General features: G+C 39.1%; 1 protein-coding gene across 4 annotated transcripts in view; it reads left to right on the forward strand.

The window, feature by feature from the left end:
* OPA1 (OPA1 mitochondrial dynamin like GTPase) overlaps window positions 1-22,430 on the forward strand; it is a 92,972-nt gene that overhangs the window by 25,158 nt on the left and 45,384 nt on the right. For all 4 annotated transcript variants that reach the window (XM_079766576.1, XM_079766578.1, XM_079766577.1 and 1 more), the window contains 14 exons: window positions 1,758-1,811; window positions 3,762-3,866; window positions 5,651-5,737; window positions 6,792-6,905; window positions 12,684-12,764; window positions 12,891-12,965; window positions 13,277-13,348; window positions 13,431-13,530; window positions 14,249-14,379; window positions 18,057-18,129; window positions 18,223-18,295; window positions 19,243-19,358; window positions 20,273-20,337; window positions 21,789-21,865. In XM_079766576.1, coding sequence (XP_079622702.1) covers window positions 1,758-1,811; window positions 3,762-3,866; window positions 5,651-5,737; window positions 6,792-6,905; window positions 12,684-12,764; window positions 12,891-12,965; window positions 13,277-13,348; window positions 13,431-13,530; window positions 14,249-14,379; window positions 18,057-18,129; window positions 18,223-18,295; window positions 19,243-19,358; window positions 20,273-20,337; window positions 21,789-21,865 — 1,223 coding nt within the window. The remainder of the gene's footprint in view (window positions 1-1,757; window positions 1,812-3,761; window positions 3,867-5,650; window positions 5,738-6,791; window positions 6,906-12,683; window positions 12,765-12,890; window positions 12,966-13,276; window positions 13,349-13,430; window positions 13,531-14,248; window positions 14,380-18,056; window positions 18,130-18,222; window positions 18,296-19,242; window positions 19,359-20,272; window positions 20,338-21,788; window positions 21,866-22,430) is intronic.

Here is a 22,430-nt window from a genome sequence, read left to right on the forward strand (position 1 = left end):
TATGACCACATTGTTACAGTGTGATGGCATGCCTTATGATCGAACTGTGGAATTATTTATTTCTCCTTTGGCCTTCAATATTTTGTTCTTTGGGTTATGGGCTCCTCTTCACCTTTCTTGTTTCCTCACATTTTAGGAGACTATTAATAATTCTTGTCCATGCTACACAAACACACAGTCAAATGAAAAGAGTTTCTATCCATAAGTCTCTACTTGCTATACAGGAATGAGAAAACAACAATAAAGTTTGCTTTATATTATCATTTTTCTAATTACTAAAACATACTTAGAGATTTTTAGGCATAGGCTTTTAAGGAAAAATTATATGTACCTATTCTAACAAGCATTGACATTTATAAAAAGTTTTTTTATTGATTGCAGAGAGGAAATGAGAGGGAGAGAGAGATAGAAACATCAGTGATGAGAGAGAATCATTGATGGGCTTCCTCCTGCATGTCCCCCCACTGGGGATCAAGCCCCCAACCCAGGCATGTGCTCTGACCAGGAATTGAACCATGACCTCTTGGTTCATAGTTCCATGCTCAACCTCTGAGCCATGCTGGTTGGGCGTCAATTTTATTTAAAAGAAGTGTTTGGGGAAAATTTTGAGAAAGTATTTGGGAATAGGAATTAAAATCTCAAGTTAACTTTATTGCATGGATGAAAATTATTAATGCCTTCTTGAACAAATCATTTAAAATTTTTTCATATACATTTGCTATCATGATGTCTTGATTGCTTAAATAGCCAATGAATAACAAGGATTTACATGAATTTTAAACATACTTTTGTGTCCTATGAAATAAATTTTTGTTGCAAATTTTGATGATCAGAAATTAGACAATTATTTTGAAAGACTGAAAATGACAACTTCTGTACCTCACCAAGGAGTCAAAGCACAGTTATGTGGATTTGTCATAAATGACATCATTTTGATTAAAATTGATCATTGTGTTTGATATTTAGAATTGTATTGTGACAACTTTAAAGCCTGTTACACAATAAAGTTCTTTGTTGTTTTTGGATATTTTACTTTAGAACTATTAATATTAATAACAATTTGAAGTAGTTTCTGCAATACCTGTGGATTTTTGTCCTACTTTTGTTTTATGTCCAAATTAACTTTAGTTGCTTTACTTGACTTCATTGCTACTGATGCATTTGCTATATTAAGTGTTAACAGATCTTGCACTAGAACTAAATTTAAAAACAATCATCTGGCTCCACTTAGAGCTCTGAAAATGCAAGTTGTTCTTTGCATTTATTAAATACTTCCTTACTTACAGAATGGAAATGGATAATGTTTGCTTAAAATATACACTATGATCAATGAACCTTTTCAGTACCTGTAAATGATAACATGTATCTGACTTCCCAAAACACATTTCTGTAGGGCTGTCAATGCTTTATTTCTCCATGCATCCAAGTGCCTGTGCTTGAGCACAAAACAAGCTGTGAAGAACATAGTAACCATTTATGTCTAATTTTTCTAACAAGCCATTCATAAGAAATGATTAGAATGGCAACAGGAAATGATTGCTTTTTAAGGTTTTTATTTAATATGAAATTTAATGAGCTCTTCTTATTGATGAATATAATTGTTTTTTACTTTCTTAAATATCATTTGATTTAAAATTGCTTTGATTATGCATATAAAATCATTTTTTACTCTTAAAATACTTTAAAAAATTTTTTTAACTTAGTACATCCTATATAAACCTAATTCTACTCAAAATTAATTTCTTTTAAATATTTAGGTGACAGACAAAGAGAAAATTGACCAACTTCAAGAAGAACTTCTACATACCCAGGTAATTCTGATGAGTGAGAAGAGCCAAGGACTTCTTATCCTATATAATAAAAGGCTGGTTGCTGTCTGCAGGGCAATTGGCGGGGCGATTGGGCCTCTACATGCACCCGCCTTGACCTGGCGCCACCCACTCGCCACCATCCCCCTGAGGTCCCACTGTCGTCGGGCCCATTGGGGCCTGCAGTGCCTCCACTGCCGCCCTCTGCCAGCAATGTGTCACCAACGCCTGCCATGTTCCGTGCCACCCCCTGGTGGTCAGAGCACGTCATAGCAAGCGGTCGAACTCCCAGTCGAGGGGACAATTTGCATATTAGGCTTTTATTATATAGGATACTATTATAGTCTTATTACTACATATAAATGAATAATTGTATACAAACTGTTTATAGTGGAATCTAACCTATAGTTCTACCTTTTTCATACTACATAGTTAAACTAAATATTATGTTTTTCTTGAATTTGGCTTACTGTGGACATTCTCTGAGGAGAGAACCATGAGTTCCTATTATTTACTATGTTCTTAGAATATTGACTACAACTTAAAAATATTCTAAGAGATATTTTCCATTATAAAAGGCATGATATTATAGATTGAACATAAACATTCAGCTGGTTGTAGGATGGAGTAAATCTTAATAGTATTTCAAACTTTGTTAATGCTCAGAGAAGAAAGCATAGTGTTAAAAACTGAGAGGACCAATTGGAAAAGGATCACATTTATTTAAGAAGAGTATGTAGCCAAGCATTTACTTTTGACAAAACAACCCGTCTAAATGTATTGTCTTCTTAAAATCTGTTTTTATATCAGTATTTTAAAAATTAATGTGTAATCTCTGACCACAGAAACTTAGAAGTTGGAAGAGTTTGAACCCTTAACTCAGACCTTTCTATATATTCAAAACTCTGACCTTGGATAGGCTACCAAGCATCCCTAATCTCAGATTCCTAATCTGTTCAGCCTTTGCCTGATGTGAAGGCTTAAGGAAGTTAATGCAGGTGCAGCATTAACTAAAGGGCCTATCACATAATGCATGCTCAGGTACTGTTAACTATTATTATTTTACTAGAGGCCTGGTGCACGTGCACCAGTGGGGTCTCTGGGCCTGGCCTGTGGGATCGGCTGAAACCGACTCTCCGACATCCCCCGAGGGGTCCTGGGTTGCAAGAGGGCACAGGCCAGGCCGAAGGACCCCACCGATGCACCATCGGGGCCTCAGAGGGACACGGGAGGTTGGCCAGCCGGGGAGGGACCGTAGAAGGGCTCCTGGGCATGTCCGGCCCGTCTCACTCAGTCCCAATCAACTGGACCCCAGCAGTAAGCTAACCTGTGGATCGGAGTGTCTGCCCCTGGTGGTCAGTGCACATCATAACGACTGGTTAGCTAGTCAACTATCTGCCCCCTGGTGGTCAGTGCACATTATAGCGAGTGGTTGAGCATCCTTAGCATATCATTAGCATATTATGCTTTGTTTGGTTTAACAGACAACCGGACACTTAGCATATTAGGCTTTTATTATATAGGATAGGATATCATTTCAATTAAAACACAAAATAATATGGGGAATGGGAGGAGTTTGAATTTTTGCCAAATTGTCCCTATAATGAAGACTTAAAAAATGTTGATATAATAGGAAATATTGCTTCATGGAATGTACTTAAGGACGGGCTTTAAATGCTTACATTTTTTAAGTAATTTAATTTCTTCATTGTAAATACCAAAGAATTTTCCAAATAAAATGCCAAATTATAATAGAAAACTATAATGAAATTTATTGTTTGAGATCTTCATAATTTATTCTCTCACATTTTCATAGGAGCTTTTGAAATGAAATAATTTATTTTGAATAGTTAGGAGATATGACTTCAGGATTTTAGAAGCTTTTAATTTAGACTTAATGTTATCTATTAACCCATCTTTTTCTTATGTAGTTATGGTATTATTTTGTTTCAGTTAAAGTACCAGAGAATCTTGGAACGGTTGGAAAAGGAGAACAAAGAACTGAGAAAATTATTGTTGCAGAAAGATGACAAAGGCATCCATCATAGAAAGCTTAAGGTATTTTAATTTTATCTTAATTTGTTGGTTCTCAGAACTTTTCATGTTCATCAATACTTGTGTGTAAGGGACCATAACCATAATGTGTTCTATCCTCCTTTGTCACCTGCTATCCTTCAGGGATAGGAAGTTCTCTTCCTGTATATAAAACACATTTTATAAATTGTAGTTTCCAGACATTTATTTTAAACTATGCCCATAAAGTCTTCATACTTTTACCAGCCATTTCTCATGAATCAGTTTATTTTCTGAAATACCTAGTATATCTTTAGGCCTATTTCCTTTCTACAGCTATAAAACCAGAATTCTGAGTTGATGGATGTTTATATATGACTTACCATCGTTGCCTTATTTATGTTTCCAGTGAATGATTAGGCTATTTCCTTCAGTTTTAAGAAAGTTAACATTTTCTTTTGGATTGTTCCTTGGGCATTTTAAAGAATTTTTGAAAAAGCATATGCTGGTACTATTATCAGCATATTGGTAATTACCATTATCAATAAATTAAGCCCTAGCCGGTTTGGCTCAGTGGATAGAGCATTGGCCTGCAGACTGAAGGGTCCCAGGTTCAATTCTGGTCAAGGGCACATGCAGGAGGCAGCCAATCAATGATTTTCTCATTGATGTTTCTATCTAGTTGAAAAACAAAAACAAACCAAAAAAAAATGTATTTCCCACTAAACCAAGCTGTACATATTAAATTAAATTGAAGTAATTCTTCTAACTTATATCCCCTATAAATAAACTGAATTTGTGTATAGCAAAACTGCAATAAGTCATGGCACATACATTTGGTACATGGTCCAAAGATATGCAATTGTAGTTTAAGCAACATGTATTAGTAGTTCTGACTCTAAATCAGGATTGCATTAAAAAAAAATATCATGGCTTTATTTACAGATTACACACAGCAATTGAGAAAAGTCATGTCCAAGTGTTAATATATTTTGAGAGTTTATGTCAGAAAAAGTATATTCTGTCATAGAATAAAATGTCAAATGAAAATTTAAAGAATTTTTTGTTTATTTTTTAGTGGAGGGATAGCAGTTGCTTCACATTTACTATTTTTAGGTGTTAAGAGATGAAGGGAATTGTAGGCCCTTATTTCCCAGCCAGGGTATTTGTTCATTTATTCATCAAATACTTACTTGAATCTTGTTATTTGTCAAGTACTGTGTTTGATCCTATTTCCACTTACAGGTCTGCCCCTGGTCCTCTCACTTATTAGCTGTGCAGTTGTTAAAGTACACTTAATCATGCTTACTGATTTAACCATCTTTTTGGTCATTCTTTCTCCACTTTAATCTTCTTTTCAGTCTTTCTTTTCCCACCCCCCCACCTCCTTTCTGTTTCTATCTCTATCTCTATATCTGACACACACACCAAATTTAGTAGAAGATGATTGCCTTTCAATTGGTCATCTAACACCTTATTTGGCCTTTATGCTATTAATGATTTTCTTTGTTGGGCATTTAATATTAACTCTTCAATATTAAATAACAACTTCCCTCTTTTACCACTTAGTTAGAAAGTTAGGAAATCCTGAATCAATGTACTTTAATTATCAGTGTATCTCTAAATAAAATAAATTGGATAAATTAGATAAGAAATGAAATTTTATTCTATACTGTTTAACTATGACTGTGTATTTGCATAATTAGAAAAAACAATACCATGATTTTGGAAAACATGAATTTATCAGCTTTTTTTTCTTCTTGACACATCTATGGTATTTTTTAAAATGTTTTCACTGTTTAATTAATATTATTTTTTTACTTTTGTAGAAATCTTTGATTGACATGTATTCTGAAGTTCTTGATGTTCTATCTGATTATGATGCCAGTTATAATACACAAGATCATTTGCCAAGGGTAAGTGAAAACTTAATACATAGTGAACTGACCCCTTAGCAAAAATTTACATTTTAAAAAAGTTATGTGTATGTACACACACCCATTACATACATAAACATATATACATATACACACAGATTAAACCAGAGATATATATTTTTTATTTATATAATACTAGTGACCTGGTGCATGAAATTCATGAAGGGCGGGGGGGGGGGGTTGGAAGGGTGTTCCTCAGGCTGGCCTGCACCCTCTCCAATCTGGGACCCCTCAGGGGATAACCAGCAGTCAGACATCCCTCTCACAATCAAGAACTGCTGTCTCCTAACCACTTGCCTGCCTCCCTGATTGCCCCTAACCACTTCTGCCTGCCAGCCTGATCACCCCTAACCACTCCCCTACCAGCCTGATCGACACCTAACTGCTCCCTGCCGACCCGATCGCCTCCAACTGCCCTCCCCTGCTGGCCCGATCACCCCCAACTGCCCTCCCATGCCTGCCCGATTGCCCCCAACTGCCCTCCCCAGCAGGCCTGGTTGCCCCCAACTGCCCTCCCCTGCAGGCCTGGTCCAACTGCCCTCCCCTACAGGCCTGGTCACCCCCAACTGCCCTCCCCTGCAGGCCTGGTCGCCCCCAACTGCCCTCCCCTACAGGCCTGGTCACCCCCAACTGCCCTCCCCTGCAGGCCTGGTCCCCCCCAACTGCCCTCCCTCCCCTGCAGTCCCGGTCACCCCCAACTGTCCTCCCCTACTGGCCTGGTCGCCCCTAACTGCCCTCCCCTGCTGTCCTGAGCACTCACAACTGCCGGCCATCTTGTGGTGGCCATCTTGTGACCACATGGGGGTGGCCATCTTGTGTGAGGATATGATGGTCAATTTGCATATTACCTCTTTATTGTATAGGGTATGCATACACGTATCAACTATCAATTTTTTCATGGATGATATTTTTCAAATTGTTTAACTGTAGATACTTGAAAAGACTAAAAATAAATCTCAGTAGCATTTCAAATATATTTAAATATAAGTTGGTATTGAATAACATAAATAAATGTTATTGTTTTTGCCATAAGGTTGTTGTAGTTGGAGATCAGAGTGCTGGGAAAACTAGTGTGTTGGAAATGATTGCTCAAGCACGAATATTCCCACGAGGATCTGGGGAGATGATGACACGCTCTCCAGTTAAGGTAAGAAAATAGGCCATCTGAATGAAATTTCTTAGAGCCTTGTTTATTATGTTGAAATGAAGAGTTTTAACTAAAGAAAGAATTGACACAGCATTTGGAATTATTCCTATTAAAAATAAGTAGGAGGCACAGTCAGGAAGCCAGTGTAACAGGAGCTGAATAAGGGGAGAGGAGGACAGTGGTGCAGTGGGAGGCCAGGCTATCCTCTTATTATGCTTTGGAGTTTAGTCTGAGTAAGAGAATAGAATCTTGAAAGTGGAGTTAATATATATATATATATAGACTAGAGGCCCGGTGCACGAAATTCATGCACAGGGGGGTGGGGGGTGTCCCCTCAGCCCAGCCTGAACCCTCTCCAATCTGGGACCCCTCGAGGGATATCTGACTGCCCATTTAGGCCCGATCCCACCTAAACGGGCAGTCGGACATCCCTCTCACAATCCAGGACTGCTGGCTCCCAACTGCTCGCCTACCTGCCTGCCTGATTTCCCCTAACCTCTCTGCCTGCCTGATCACCCCCTAACCACTCCCCTGCCAGCCTGATCAATGCCTAACTGCTCCCCTGCTGGCCTGGTCACCCCTAACTGCCCTCCCCTGCCAGCCTGGTCACCCCTAACTGTCCTCCCCTGCAGGCCTGGTCGCCCCCAACTGCCTTCCCCTGCTGGCCTGGTCACCCCTAACTGACCTCCCTTGCTAGCCTGGTTGCCCCTAACTGCCCTCCCCTGCAGGCCTGGTCCCCCCCAACTGCCCTCCCCTGCAGGCCTGATCACCCACAACTGCCCTCCTCTGCTGGCCATCTTGTGGTGGCCATCTTGTGTCCACATGGGGGTGGCCATCTTGTGTGTTGGAGTGACAGTCAATTTGCACATCACTCTTTTATTAGATAGTATAGTTATCTAGCTTTAATGTAAAAAAAGTAGAAAATGGGGCAGTAGCAGTTGAAATATGTTGGGTCAAATAAGTGTTTTAAAGATATTTATATACTACTAGAGGCCTGGTGCATGAAATTTGTGCACGGGTGGGGTCCCTAGGCCTGGCTGGCAATCAGGGCCAATCAGGGCCAGGCTTATCAGGGCCGGGCCAGAGAGGAGGCAACGGTTGCTGGGTCGGGTGCAGAAGGAACAGATGCCAGACACCCAATGCTGCCATTGTCAGTACCCCACCACCCACCTCTGGTTCCCCGTCCCAGCCTGGGGGTCAAGGGGAGGGACTGCGGGAGGTTGGCTGTGGGAGCATACTGACCACCAGGGGTTAGTTAGCTCCTGCATTGAGTGTCTGCCCCAGTGGTCAGTGCTTATCATAGCGACCAGTTGTTCTGATCGCTTAGGCTTTTTTATAGATAGATAGATAGATAGATAGATAGATAGATAGATACTGTACTTTCTGGCTTATAAGACGACTGGGCATATAAGATTTACCTGGGTTAAAAAGTCGTCTTATATGCCGGAAAATACAGTATATTGGACTATATTGATGGGATTAGATATAATAGATTAGATATATTGGACTACTGTATTTTCCGGCATATAAGACGACTTTTTAACCCAGGAAAATCTTATACGCCCAGTCGTCTTATACTCTGGAAAATACGGTAGATAGATATTGATATAGATATGTTATGATCTGGTTGAAAAAAAAATGATGCAAGAGAGAGGGAGCAAAGTTATTGAGGTAAGAGTCTGGGACTCAGTGTACAAGTTGTCCATATATAGAAATACTGACAATTCATCCATGGTTACAGGAAGGAAGTCTATGGCTTCAGAGTCTCTCATTCCAAAAATATTCATTAGGCGCTTAATATGTGCCAGCACTGTTCTAGGCAGTGTGTTGGTAAAGAAAACAAAGATCTTTGACATAATGGGGGATATGGTCTAGTAGAGAGAGACAGATAATAAATAATCTATACTAATAAAAGGGTAATATGCTAATTAGGGCAGACGTCTTTTGGACGTTCCAGGCATAGCCGCAGCGGCTGCGAAGGACCCAGGCTCAGGCTGACAGTGGCAGCAGCGGGGTAATGGGGGCAGCGCCTTCCCCTGATCTGCCAGGTCGCCTCCTGCAGAGAGAGGTCAGACTGCAGTTTAGGCCGGGGGCCAAGGCAGAGGCAGTTAGGGACGATCAGGCGGGTAGGGGAGCAAGTTAGGGGTGATCAGGCTGGCGGGGAGCAAGTTAGGGTCAATCAGGCCGGCAGGGGGTCAAGTTAGGGGCGATCAGGCCAGCAGGGGGCAAGGTAGGAGTGATCAGGCCAGCAGGGGAGCAAGTTAGGGGCGATCAGGCAGGCCGGCATAGGGGTTAGAGGTGATCAGGCAGGCAGGCAGGCGAGTGGTTAGGAACCAGCGGTCCAAGATTGCGAGAGGGATGTCTGACTGGTCCTAGATTGGAAAGGGTGTAGGCTGGGCTGAGGGATCCCCCCCTGCCCGCCCCCCCCGTACATGAATTTAGTGCACCGGGCCTCTACTAGACATAATAAGTAACTAAGTTACATAGTATGTTAGAAGGTGGTAAGTGTGCACAAAAGAAAACAGTGGAGCCAGGCAACGGGAATGGTGGTACCAGGATATTGGTAGGCTGCATGAGAAGGTAACAGTTGAAGTAAGATTTGCAGAAAGTGAGGAAGGGATTTCTGTGGGTGTCCTGTTCAAGAGTGTTTAATGCAGAGTGAAAGTTAGTGCAAAGCTCCTGAGGTAGTTAGGTGCTTAGTATGCCAGTGTGGCTAGAGCAAAGTGAAGAGTAGCCAGGTAATGAGGTCAGAGGGATATTGGGGAGAGCAGATTATTAGAGCCTTGTAGGTTATCATGCAAACTTTGGATTTTGTTTTGAATAAAATGGAAGCCAATGCAGTGTTTTGAGCAGAGTAACAACATACTTTTTAAAAGGCTCACTCTGACTGCTCTGTTGAAATAGACATAGGCAAGAGGTATAGAACGAAGGAGACCAGGTGGGAAGCTATTGGAGTACCCAGGTGATACTTGTACCAGAGAAGTAGCAGTGAAGGTGGTAAAAAATGGTTGAATCTGTAATGGAAGTAGGATCAACATGATTTTTTTACATATTTGATATGGAGAGAGAGGAAGTCAGTTGTCAGGATGACTTGAGGTTTTGGCCTGAATAAATGAAAGCATGTGATTGGCATGGGGAAGACTGGATTAGAATGAATTAGCTTTGGGGAAGAAAATCAGGAGTTTGGGACTTGTTAACAAAGAAGCAAGTTTGGAGAGCGGTCTGTGCTAGCTAGAGACTTAAATTTAGGAGTCATAATCAAATATCTAAAGGTAGTATAGAGAGCCCTGGTCTTCCTGGGTAAGATCACCATGGGAGCGAGTAGAGAGAAGACAGAATGGAGGCTTGTGTCCTGGGCACCCCGACATTAGAGATTGAGGGAAATGGAAACAATGAAGGAGTTTGTGAAGGAGCAACCAGTGTGATAGGAGGGAAGCCAGAACAGTGTGGTCTGTGTCCTGAAAGTCAGGAAGAAAATACCCAGGAGGAGGGAGGGAGTGGCGGGCAAGGTCAGTGCTGCTGGTAACCAAGGAAGGTGAAGGCTAAGAACTGATTATTGAATTTACAGTGGAGGCAAGTAGGTGGCAATGTGGACGTTTACTTCTGATTGCTTCTACTCCCTCAGAGACATAAGCTAGATTGTCAGTTGTTAAGTAGAGAGAGGGAAGAGGGTATTGAAGGTTGAATAAGTGGGAAGTATGAAGTCTTTTCTAGGCAAGTGATGAGTCCAGGATTGAGTTGATGAGGGAAGTCAAGAAAATATTAGGATTGCTGAGTGATACTTATGTCCCCATTAAGGTCTGGACACAAATTTAAAGGAATATTGTATGGTTGTGGTTTTTTTTTTTTTTTCTTTTAGTTCATCTAGTGGTGTATTATAGAATAGTTGGAGAATTGGAGACTTGAAATCACCAAGGATGAAGGCCAGAATAGTGGTAGAAAATGAGACAGTTAGGCTGATGCTAAAATCTTTTAGAAATGGAGTTTTTTTATAATGGCAACAAGCAGTCTGGTGTGATTCATACAGAGTGCACTGGGGTCTGGCTGCGAATTCAACCATGTTTTGTCAAGCTAGTTTCTTTTTCATTGTTCCATAGCAGTGATTTTTAACCTGTGTGCCGTAAGAATTTTTAAAACATGCAGTACCTGACTATTTAGTAAGGGGCACTGACCTCTTTTCTCTTACATTGTCAAATAAAAAAAGTACAATAGCCAGCACAATAGCCATTTGGTATGAATGAATCAAAATTATACCTATTTTTTGCTGTTGTTGTTAGACCGATAGAAAATATATTTTTTGGTGTGTTGCAGAATTATAGTAATTAACCTCATGGTGTGCCATGAGATGAAAAAGGTTAAAAATCACTATTCTGTGGTATTGTTTGGCTGTACCACACTTTACAGATCCATTTGGAATATGTCTAATTTAGGAAGAAAGAAAATGAACTCACTACACCTCATATCATTTTCTGTAATCGACTGTAAAAACATTTTAACCTACCTTTTACATTGTTATCAGCATTCTAATTGTAGTGCTATAGATGATGTTATATTTTAGGGGTTCATTTTCTTCTGTCAGGCTGATCCACCATGGACACATTTCCTTGAAACCAACAAGACTGGTCTCTCTCCAGTGTGCCCTTCCTCCTATAGTATTTACCAGGATTTCTCCTGGGTTGACTCTGAACTCCAGATTTTTGTCTCTCCTTGAATCTTGACTTAGTGTTAGCCTCATTAGCAGCTTCTTTCTGCTTTGTTTCTTAATGTGTAAGTGCCTCAAAGGGAAATTATACGCAGAATATTCTGGAGGGCTCAGAATTCGGAGATACATTACTGCTGTGCATTTTTTTCTGGGACCTTGGCACCCAGTATCTTGGCTGTTTGGGCTTCTCAATCCAGTAAAACTATTACAAAGTTTACTCTCAGGCCACAAATTAGCAAATGCCCTGGGGGAAATACCTGCAGGAATATCCCCCACAAGTTCTTTAGGTTGCTCTCTGTTGCCTTCAAACAGCTAGTTTTGTTATCTAGCCTGTTAATCTAATCTCAGTAGAAGAAATTGCATTTTAAAAGTGAAATTGGAAGCTTGAAACGTTATAGTACTTAAAAAGCAAGGAATGTGAATTTGAGAAGTTGAAACCATTGACTGTTAACCTATAACTTGTTAGAGAATTTCTTGCATTTATGGCACTGTTTGGGAAAAGGCTGTCTTAGCTCTTCTTACCACTCTCTTCTTTGACACCCTCGGTTTTGCTATAATGTCTTGTTATCTCTGCATATCACTGTCCCAGTATGTAGAGAGGTCTAAAACCGGGAGAGTCAATTCTTCATACTTTCCACCTACCTAAAACAGTTGATATAGTTAGCTCTTAATAAGTAGATGTTAAATAAGTGAATTGTCCTTTATCTGAATTTACCTGTGAAGTTAAAGGTAAGGTTTTCTTTTAGTTTTTCAGGTTTTAAATTAATGGTTTTGTGCTCAGTACTCTATATAATATTGACTATGAAACAAAAAGGGCAGTAGTATTTTAGGTCATGAAAGATACAAAGTAGCCATTGATCTTGTTGGGCAATCAGAATACATGTGATAGGTGTATGAACAATACAGAGAAAGAACTCTGTGGTCTCCTGACAGCCCCCAGGGATCTTGGAGTATGTAGTATGAAGGGACACCTGGGTTTGTGCGATGCAGGGGCCCTGTCTAGACGATGTAAGTTCTATGGGAATTAATATGAATTGTAAATGCATTATTACATTTCAATTTTCTATTAATTCCAGGTGACTCTGAGTGAAGGTCCTCACCATGTAGCATTGTTTAAAGATAGTTCTCGAGAATTTGATCTTACCAAGGAGGAAGATGTAAGTAGCATTCATGTGAGGTTCATGTGTGTAACTTTATAACCTGCGTAAGCTTATGAAAGACAACTACAGGGAGTATTTGTTAACTGAAGTTTTTCTCAGGACTTTGTTGTTTTCCGTTCATAGCTTGCCGCATTAAGACATGAAATAGAACTACGAATGAGGAAAAATGTGAAAGAAGGCTGTACTGTTAGCCCTGAGGTGAGTGTTGCAATTCATTTCACCAATGTATTATGGAATCTAATGGTCATGATATGAAATAAATCATGATATTGGCATTGATATTTAGATTGCTGCTATTCCAAGATAACATAGATATTTTTAATATTCCTAATATATCATTTTGTGGGAAATTGTCTTAGAATAATTACTTTTAGGATCAGAAAAAGAACATTTTTCTGAGCACCATATCTGTATTGATAAGACACAGACTTTTCAGACTATATATCACCAAAGAGTTCCTAACAGTTTTTCCTCCCAATTTTTTTTGTTTTGTTTTGTCCCCTGAGTAGACCATATCCTTAAATGTAAAAGGCCCTGGACTGCAGAGGATGGTGCTTGTTGACTTACCAGGTGTGATTAATGTAAGTATATACAAAACTTGTATTTTGTCGTATTCCTTTGTGGAAAACATTTATAATGACATTTAAAACCTTTTTCTTTAAGACTGTGACATCAGGCATGGCTCCTGACACAAAGGAAACTATTTTCAGTATGAGCAAAGCTTATATGCAGAATCCTAATGCCATCATCCTATGCATTCAAGGTAAATCTATCACAAGATTTTAATTGCATTGATGTGCTTCCTTTAGCAATCCAGGCTTTGCTCTAAATATGCATTTTACATAAACATGCAAGATAAATATGTTTCACCCTCTTTTATTTGTTTTATTAGTAAATAGAATTGAAGTTGAGAATAATTTCACTGTAGGCATCAAAGAAATTTTTATTGGCTAAAACAGTGGTTCTCAACCTTTCTAATGCTGCGACCCTTTAATACAGTTCCTCATGTTGTGGTGACCCCCAACCATAAAATTATTTTCGTTGCTACTTCATTACTGTAATTTTGCTACTGTTATGAATCGTAATGTAAATATCTGTGTTTTCCGATGGTCTTAGGCTCTACAGCAGCGGTGTTTCAACCTGTGGGTCGCGACCCACAGGTTGAGAACCGCTAGCAGGGTCGCCTAAGAGCAGATTTTTATAATAGAGAAGGCATTAGATTAGGTGTTAGCAGTCTTATCTGTGCTCCACCACCAGCTGGCGTGTCCTTGGGCAAATCTTGTTACTTTTCTGTATCTAATCAATGCACCATCCAGCCTATTAGTCTAGTTCAGAACCACTGGGCTAGAATATCTTTTCATAACAAAGATGTATTAAGAAAATTTTTCTTACTATAATGTAGATACAACAATGTAGCTTGTGGAAATTTTTAAAATCCATTTTGCAATTATTACATTGTCATTTTTTATTTTATTTTTCAGATGGATCTGTGGATGCTGAACGCAGCATTGTTACAGACTTGGTCAGTCAAATGGATCCTCATGGAAGAAGGACGATATTTGTTTTGACCAAAGTAGACCTGGCAGAGAAAAATGTGGCTAGCCCAAGCAGGGTGAGGGAAAGTTCTTTATTATGAGATAAAAGATTCTTTGTACAAAACTTGTATTTTACCTTATTTATTTGTGGAAAACATTTATAATGATATGACAGGAACTGTTTGTAAAAAAAAAAAAAATCCTTATGGAATACTTTTATCAGAGAGTAGTAGAGGGATTTTTCTTGGTGTTCTGTAAAAACAAAGTTTTGGAAAGTTATAGTAAATTATTTAAGTCTAATTTTTAGGTATAAATAAAATTCCATAATTATAGTTTGTTAATGTTGTATACTTTAAATAATTTTGTATGCTGACTTACTGTCATTAACCTAATTCGTGATGTTTCTTTTTAAATTGATGTTCATAAGTTAGTGTAAAACTAGTGACAGTAAAGATTCCTTTTGGACCCTATGTATGCTTTTTTTTTTTTTGCAGAAAAAAATTATCTTTCCTAACTGATCAAAGACTGTGTAGCAGATTTTTATAATAGAGAAGGCATTAGATTAGGTGTTAGCAGTCTTATCTGTGCTCCGCCACCAGCTGGTGTGTCCTTGGGCAAATCTTTTTTTTTTTTAAATATATTTTATTTATTTTTTTACAGTAAATAAGGAAGAGAGAGGGCCAGAGAGCTAGAAACATCGATGAGAGAGAAACATCAATCAGCTGCCTCTTGCACAACCCCACTGGGGACGCGCCCGCAACCAAGGCACACGCCCTTGACCGGAATCGAACCCGGGACCCTTGAGTCCGTAGGCCGACGCCTTATCCACTGAGCCAAACCGGTTTCGGCATCCTTGGGCAAATCTTGTTGCTTTTCTGTATCTAGTCAATGCACCATCCAGCCTATTAGTCTAGTTCAGTGATTTTCAACTGGTGTGCTGCAAAATTTTTTTAAAACACGCAATACCTGACTAGTCAGGAGCCCTGGTCTCTTTTCTCTCAGATTCAAATAAAAAAATAACAGCCAACACAACAATAGCCATCTAGAGCAAATGAACCAAAATAATACCTGTTTTTTTTGCCGGATTGGCAAAAAATATATTTTTTGGTGTGCCAAAGAATTTTAGTAATTAATTTATGTGTACCATGAGATGAAAAAGGTTAAAAATCGCTGGTCTAGTTGATCTGTTGGGTCATTTTCATTTCTGAAGTTCTGTGACTTCAACTTCCTATACTCGTTGCTCAGTGTCCCTAAAGGAAAGAAGTTTATTTCAAGGTAACATTATGTGTGTTATTGGGTTCAGGTCTTGACTTAGGTCATGCTCTCTGCTTAATTGTAAAGGTATATGGTATCCTCATTAAGAGTGAAGAATCTGTAGCCAGATTGGTTGGTTTCAAATCCTGGCCCTACTGTTTGATAGCTTTGTAACCTGGGAAGTTATTTAAGTTTTTTAGTGCTTTAGGCTTCCTCATCTGTTGGAAATGAAGGTACTAGCTCATAAGTTGTGAAGGTTTAATGAGTTCAATACTTGTTTTAAAAGTGGTTGAGATAGTGCTTGGCACGAAAGTGTTATATACAGGGTGGCTGTCATCTGTTATTATTTTATTATTATATTCTTATCCCCCATAGAACAACAACTTCAGATATAAGTACCTATCCCTGCCTAGAATTTCTCTCCTTTCCACCTGAAGCTTTCTAGAACTGGGCCTCTCTATCAGGGGTTCCCAAGACAGATCTCTCCTATGTTCACTGATTGGAGGACTCACAGGACTCAAGCACATAGTTATACTTACACTTAAGACTTATTTCAATGAAAGGAGACAAAGCAAAATAACAAAGGGAAAAGGGACAAGAGATGATGTCTAGAGTAAACCAGGCTCACAAGAGTTTTCAAGAGTCCTCTCCCAGCAGAGTCACAGAGAACATGCTTAATCCCTCCAGCAACAGGGTGCTCATTAGAGACTCAGCACCTAAAGTTTTTATAGGGACCTGGTTATGTAGGCACCCTCAGGTACCAAAATACAGACGCCCAAAGGAAAGCAGACGTTCAGCATAAGCCACATTGCCTGCACAATTGAGCTACTGTTATTTAGGGAAAGTTTTATATCATTGTAGGGAATTGTTTACTAGTTAAGTTCCCAGATGCCAGCCTAGGACAAGCAGGCCTTTTTGAGGACTGTGTTAACTCTTTAACTCTGACCTTGGCTTTGCCTTATTTTATGGGTGAGGCATGTTGTGGCAGTATTTGTCCTAATATGGAGAGAGGGGGAGAAGTAGGTGGAAGCAAATTTCTGTGCTTTCTTCCCATCGTTCTTCATTATTTTCATTTCTTTTTCCTCTTGTCTAGGATAGTGATTTTGTATTTCTTTTGAAATGCAATTTAAGCTTATTTATAGCAGTCTTTTTTTTATACCAGAGTCAGCATTAGCTTAGGAATGTGGCCTACCTTAGAGCAGGGATTCTTACATCAGTAAGTCTTCAACTGGAGGGCCTTCTAAGCGTAGGAACTCTTACACTGTGTGAATGATAGATCTCTGTACAAATGTGCATTTTTCTGGGGCCAGAGTCTGTAGTTTTGGATACACTTAGTAAAAGATTTTTGACCCTAAAAGAGTTGAGAACCAATGGTTACAAATATTTTTTTAAAAAGAGTATAAAAATACAGTCCAACTTGGTTAGAATTTAGATATTTGCAGAAGAGTATGGGGAAATAATAGCAGCTACCATTTATTGAATCTTCTGCATTCCTGGCACTATGCTAAGTATCATTATTATCACATACTAGAGGACCAGTACACGAATCTGTGCACCAGTGGGGTCCCTCCGCCTGGCCTGCAGGATCGGGCTGAAACCGGCTCTCTGACATCCCCTGAGGGGTCCCAAATTGCGAGAGGGCGCAAGCCAGGCTAAGGGACCCCACCGATGCAGGATCAGGTCCAGGAAGGGACACTGGAGGTTGGCCAGCCAGGGAGGGACCGCAGAAAGACTCCAGGGCATGTCCAGCCCATCTCGCTCAGTCCTGACCGGCCAGACCCCAGCAGCAAGCTAACCTACAGATCGGAGCATCTGCCCCCTGGTGATCAGTGCACGTCATAGCAACTGGTCAACCGGTCGACTGTCTGCCCTCTGGTGGTCAGTGCATGTCATAGCGACTGGTCGACAGTCTGCCCCCTGGTGGTCAGTGCACGTCATAGCGAGCAGTTGAGCGGCCTTAGCATAGTATTAGCATATTACTCTTTGATTGGTTGAATGGCCCACCGGTCGACCGGACACTTAGTATATTATGGTCAAAGGGAAGCCTGGGTCTCAGGTGCCAGAGGGAGGCCGGTGCCAGCAGCTGGGGCAAGGAAGGCCTACTCTTGCACAAATTTTGTGCACTGGGTTTCTAGTATAGGATAATTTTCTTAACAACCATTTTGAAAAAGTTGGAGCATGCTTAAAGCCACATAGCTAGTAAGTGGCAGAGCAGAAATTCAAACAGAGGCCTGACTCCAAAGCACTACACATCATTCCAAGTTTTAATTTTGGTACTTGTGTTTTAATAGAACATTTTTAATATACTAAAATTAAATGTATTTATTTTTTCCTCAAATAGAAATTGAAATACATTTTAATACTTTTGTATAGGTTTACATATTTAAATTAACTGTACATATATAGCATTATTAAATTTGCTTTCTAAATGGTGTATCATGCTCTTTATAATTATGTAAATCTTTATCTCACATTTTTTTTTTCTCACTTTTAAAAATAGATTCAGCAGATAATTGAAGGAAAACTCTTCCCAATGAAAGCTCTAGGTTATTTTGCTGTTGTAACAGGAAAAGGTATGCAAAGATGGATTACTGTAATTGAAGTTTTTGTTGTTTTCAAGTGATAAACATTTTCTCATTGAGAACTTCACCATCGTCTTTCCCTAGGAAATAGCTCCGAAAGCATAGAAGCAATAAGAGAATATGAAGAAGAATTTTTTCAGAATTCAAAACTCCTAAAGTAGGTATCTTGTTTAAACATTTAAAGATTTGATAGTGAGGGAGTAGCTTGAACTAGTAGTTTTCACTTAAAAGTTTCTTTATAGCTGTTAGTTTAACGTTGATTTTTCAGAATTTTTCCCAGATGGTGATCTGTACCTACTAAATAAGTTTTCCAGCTACCCTGACAGAACTCAGAGCAGTTTATCAAATGGTGCAATACATGCTGACATAGCAAACTGCCCCTGGGGTTTGGGCAATGACGGACAGCATGGACACCTGAAGTTGTGTTACTTATAAAGTGATTTTTAAAAACCAACACTTACATTTTTAAATGCATGTATCCATTTCTCTTATAGTGTTGGGGAAAATTGAAGTGGGGCTGGGGATGTCAAAGGGGTATCCCTAAATACTAGTAGATATTGACAGAAATTATCAGAAAATACGATACTAAAGAAAAGCAAAAAGGAAGAGCTAAAGGGCGACTGAGAGTTATATTAAAACTTTATAAGAAGAGAGTCTCTTGAAGTGGAAAAGTATGTTTGCCTCTCTATTAGTATAGTAAATCAATATAGTTCTTATAGACATGCTATTGAGTATTATCCGAAGGGATAGGAGCTGACATGTGTATAGAACTGTGCTGTCCAATACTGTAGTCACTAGCCTTGTGTGCTTATTTAAATTTAAAGTGGTTAACATCAAATAAAAATAAAACTTCATTTCTTAATCACACTAGTCACATATTTAAAGGATTCAATAACCCCATGTGGCTAGTAGTAGCTACCATATTGGTTAATTTAGATATAGAATAGTTTCTTCATCACAGAAAATGTTATTGGACAGTGTTGCTATAAAAATGTATACGTGGCTGTTCTCATTAGGTTATCATAACAAGCTCATTCTCAAACTTAGTGATGGTATCGTCCTTTTGTTATTTTAGTATACTTTAACTTTTGTTACTTTTAAAAGGGCCAGCATGCTAAAGGCACACCAGGTGACTACAAGGAATTTAAGCCTTGCTGTATCGGACTGCTTCTGGAAAATGGTACGAGAGTCAGTTGAACAACAGGCTGATAGTTTTAAAGGTAAGTTGGGTTTTTGAAATAAGGCAGCACATTTAGACATTGTATTAGCTGACAATCTCAGGCATCCATGAGGTTCTTTACTCCCTTTTTAACAGTTGCTTTTCAGTTCATTTACTATTAGATAGTATGTGGAAAATGGGAAAAAAATCCATTTTTCTATCTAGTATTACAAGACAGGGTGTTTCCTCTTAGAGGAAAGATTTCTGGGAGCACATTGCGAGTTTCAACAGATTAGAAAGTTTGCAGTAGTATTTGGGAGAAAGCGCTTAAACTGCAGTGAAGTCAGAGTCCCCCTTTGGGGGTTGTGGGGAGAGGAAATGTGTTAGGAATCAGAGCAGCCTGTGCCTCAACTAGTTCCTGAATTCCATACTTTCCTGCTCCATGGCTTTGCTTCCATAGTTTCATTTGGTGAGAATACACATTTCTTCCTTTTTTTCATTTGGCAATCCTACCTATTTATTCCATTTGGTCCCTAAGCAACCTTGTAAGTATTAGTATTAATATTAGTATTAGTATTAGTATTAGTATTAGTATTAGTATTAGTATTAATATTAGTCCCATTTTACAGAAGAGAAAACTGAGGGACAGAGTACCTTACCTAAGTATTATACCCAGCATCATGCAGCAGTACACCCAGGATTTGAATCTTGGTATAAATGCAGAGTCCATGCTCTTTGCTACTATACTAAACTGTTTCCGTCATGTGTTTTGTGGATTGGATGTAGAAACTAGAGTCAAGGAGATTAGTTTGGAAAATTTGCAATATGAGATTCGGAGATGTTGAGAGCCCAGAGTACTCAGGAGGCATAGGTGCACACTTAAATTCAGTTAATGAAGAAGATAGGCACGATGGCCTTTAACCATGCCTGTGGAAAGAGAGTCCTCTAACTTGAACATCTGTCCTTCTTCCTCAGCAACACGTTTCAACCTTGAAACTGAGTGGAAGAATAACTATCCTCGCCTGCGAGAACTTGACCGGGTAATGTTTGTGCACCTCATGTATTTTCATATATCTAATCCAGCGATTTTCAAACAGTGTACCACAAGGTATTTTAAAACATGCAGTACCTGGCTATTTAGTCAGGGGCACTGACCTCTTTTCCCTTAGATTGTCAAATAAAAAATGACAACAGTCAACACAATAGCTGTCTGATGTGAATGAGTTAAAATCATAACTATTTTTTGTCAGATCGGCAAAAACTACAATATATTTTTTGGTGTGCCTCAGAATTTTAGTAATTAGTTTATGTGTGCCGTGAGATGAAAAAGGTTGAAAATCACTGATCTAATCTAATATTGCACTCTAACAAAATATGTTTTAATGAGCGAAATCTGGTAAGCTACTTTGCTCTGGTTTTTACCATGAATACTAATTTAAAGCTGCAAGAATGCATTCCCAGGAACAGTTATTTTTCTACAATAATTTAAATTATTTTTAGTAACATTAAAACACTAGTAGCCCGTTTGCACGAAGATTCGTGCAATAGACCTTCATTCACCTGGCTGCCTGCACCAGTTTTCTGCTGGCACCGGGGACCCAGGCCTTGGCTGTGGCCACCGCCTTCTGCCTTCTTTCAGGGTCGGGGCTTGGCCCCGGGTGGTGGCCTTGGGCTCGGCCGTACCCAACATCCCTGCTAAGGATCACAGGAGCCGACCCCCAGTGGTTTCCTGCGATCCGTGCAGGCTCCCCGCTGGTGCCCAAGGCCGGGAAAGCCTCCGCCCGAGGGTTTCCCGGCCTTGGGCTCCGCCACACCCCAATGTCCCTGCAACGGTTTCCTGGTGGGCGTGGCTTGGTTGGTGGGCGTGGCTTGGCGTAGCAAAGGTGCGGTCAATTTGCATATTTGTCTATTATAAGGTAAGATAACTAGGGTCATGGGATGTTAAAACAAGTATTTAAAAGTATTTTCTGAGATGAAGAAATTTTTAAAGGTATTATAGAATTAATTGTATTTATGTAATGTAAACTTTTAAAACTTATACACCAACTTTTTTACCTTTTCAACATTTACTGTTGAAGAATATACTCTAATTTGATGGGATTTAAATACTGGTTTTCCTTGATTTTAAAAATGCCATTATTGTAGAATAGCATCAGTTTACTAATACACTAAGTTAATATGTATTACTACTTTCATATAACATTTGGTATGTGAAAAATTTATCTGAACAAATGTTATGTAAAAAACTGCATTCAAGATTAAGTGAATAAGGTAGACATTTGTGTCAGTTTCTTTATCCTTGTCTGGATATTGGCATTTCTACAAAAGATACTAGAAGAGAAGAGTATTATTTGCTGGTCGTGCATGCTTCAAACCTGAGCTCATCCTACTAGCCTGTCAGAGGCCTTCTTTTTAGTTATTTCTGAAAATCGTGGCAGGGCAAATGGACTCTCTTCTGAAAATCTTACTTTCTTGTATCTGTATTGCCTAGAACGAACTATTTGAAAAAGCTAAAAATGAAATCCTCGATGAAGTTATCAGTCTGAGCCAGGTTACACCAAAACATTGGTGAGTATTTGACCTTTTTTCAAAAACTTTACTATATGAATTATAATGAAATACTAAAATTTAGATTGATAAAGCTGTGATTTATTGTAGCTGTGACTCAATCCTCAAAATATAGGCAGAAACATAAATGTATCTAACCACTGTTCTAGTCTACCTAATTAAGTATTTAAGTAGAATAATTGTGTACTTAGTATCTTTCAGAAGAGATAGTCTAAAAGATAGCTTTTTACTCTTTTTTCTTTTGTTGTGTTTTTTTTAATAATTGCTAGAATGATTAATTTAAAACGGGGGGTCGGGGGAGGGGAGAGGATGTCTGGGCTGCGGGCCATATAAGGCCCATGAAATCATTTGGACTAGCCTTGCAAAGGCATTAGGGGTGAGTTAATTAAATGTTTGACCAAATGTAGCAGGCTAATTTTTAATTTGATAATTTTTATATGGCCCACAAAAGATGTTATATATATCCAAATGGTCCTTGACAGAAAAAGGTTCCCCACGCCTGATTTAAAAGGTTGTCTCACTCCCATGCTCAAAACCTATAATGGCTTCATAGCACACATCCAAA

The sequence above is a fragment of the Cnephaeus nilssonii genome, assembly GCF_951640355.1.
Source record: "Cnephaeus nilssonii genome assembly, chromosome: 3".
Taxonomy (NCBI): domain Eukaryota; kingdom Metazoa; phylum Chordata; class Mammalia; order Chiroptera; family Vespertilionidae; genus Cnephaeus; species Cnephaeus nilssonii.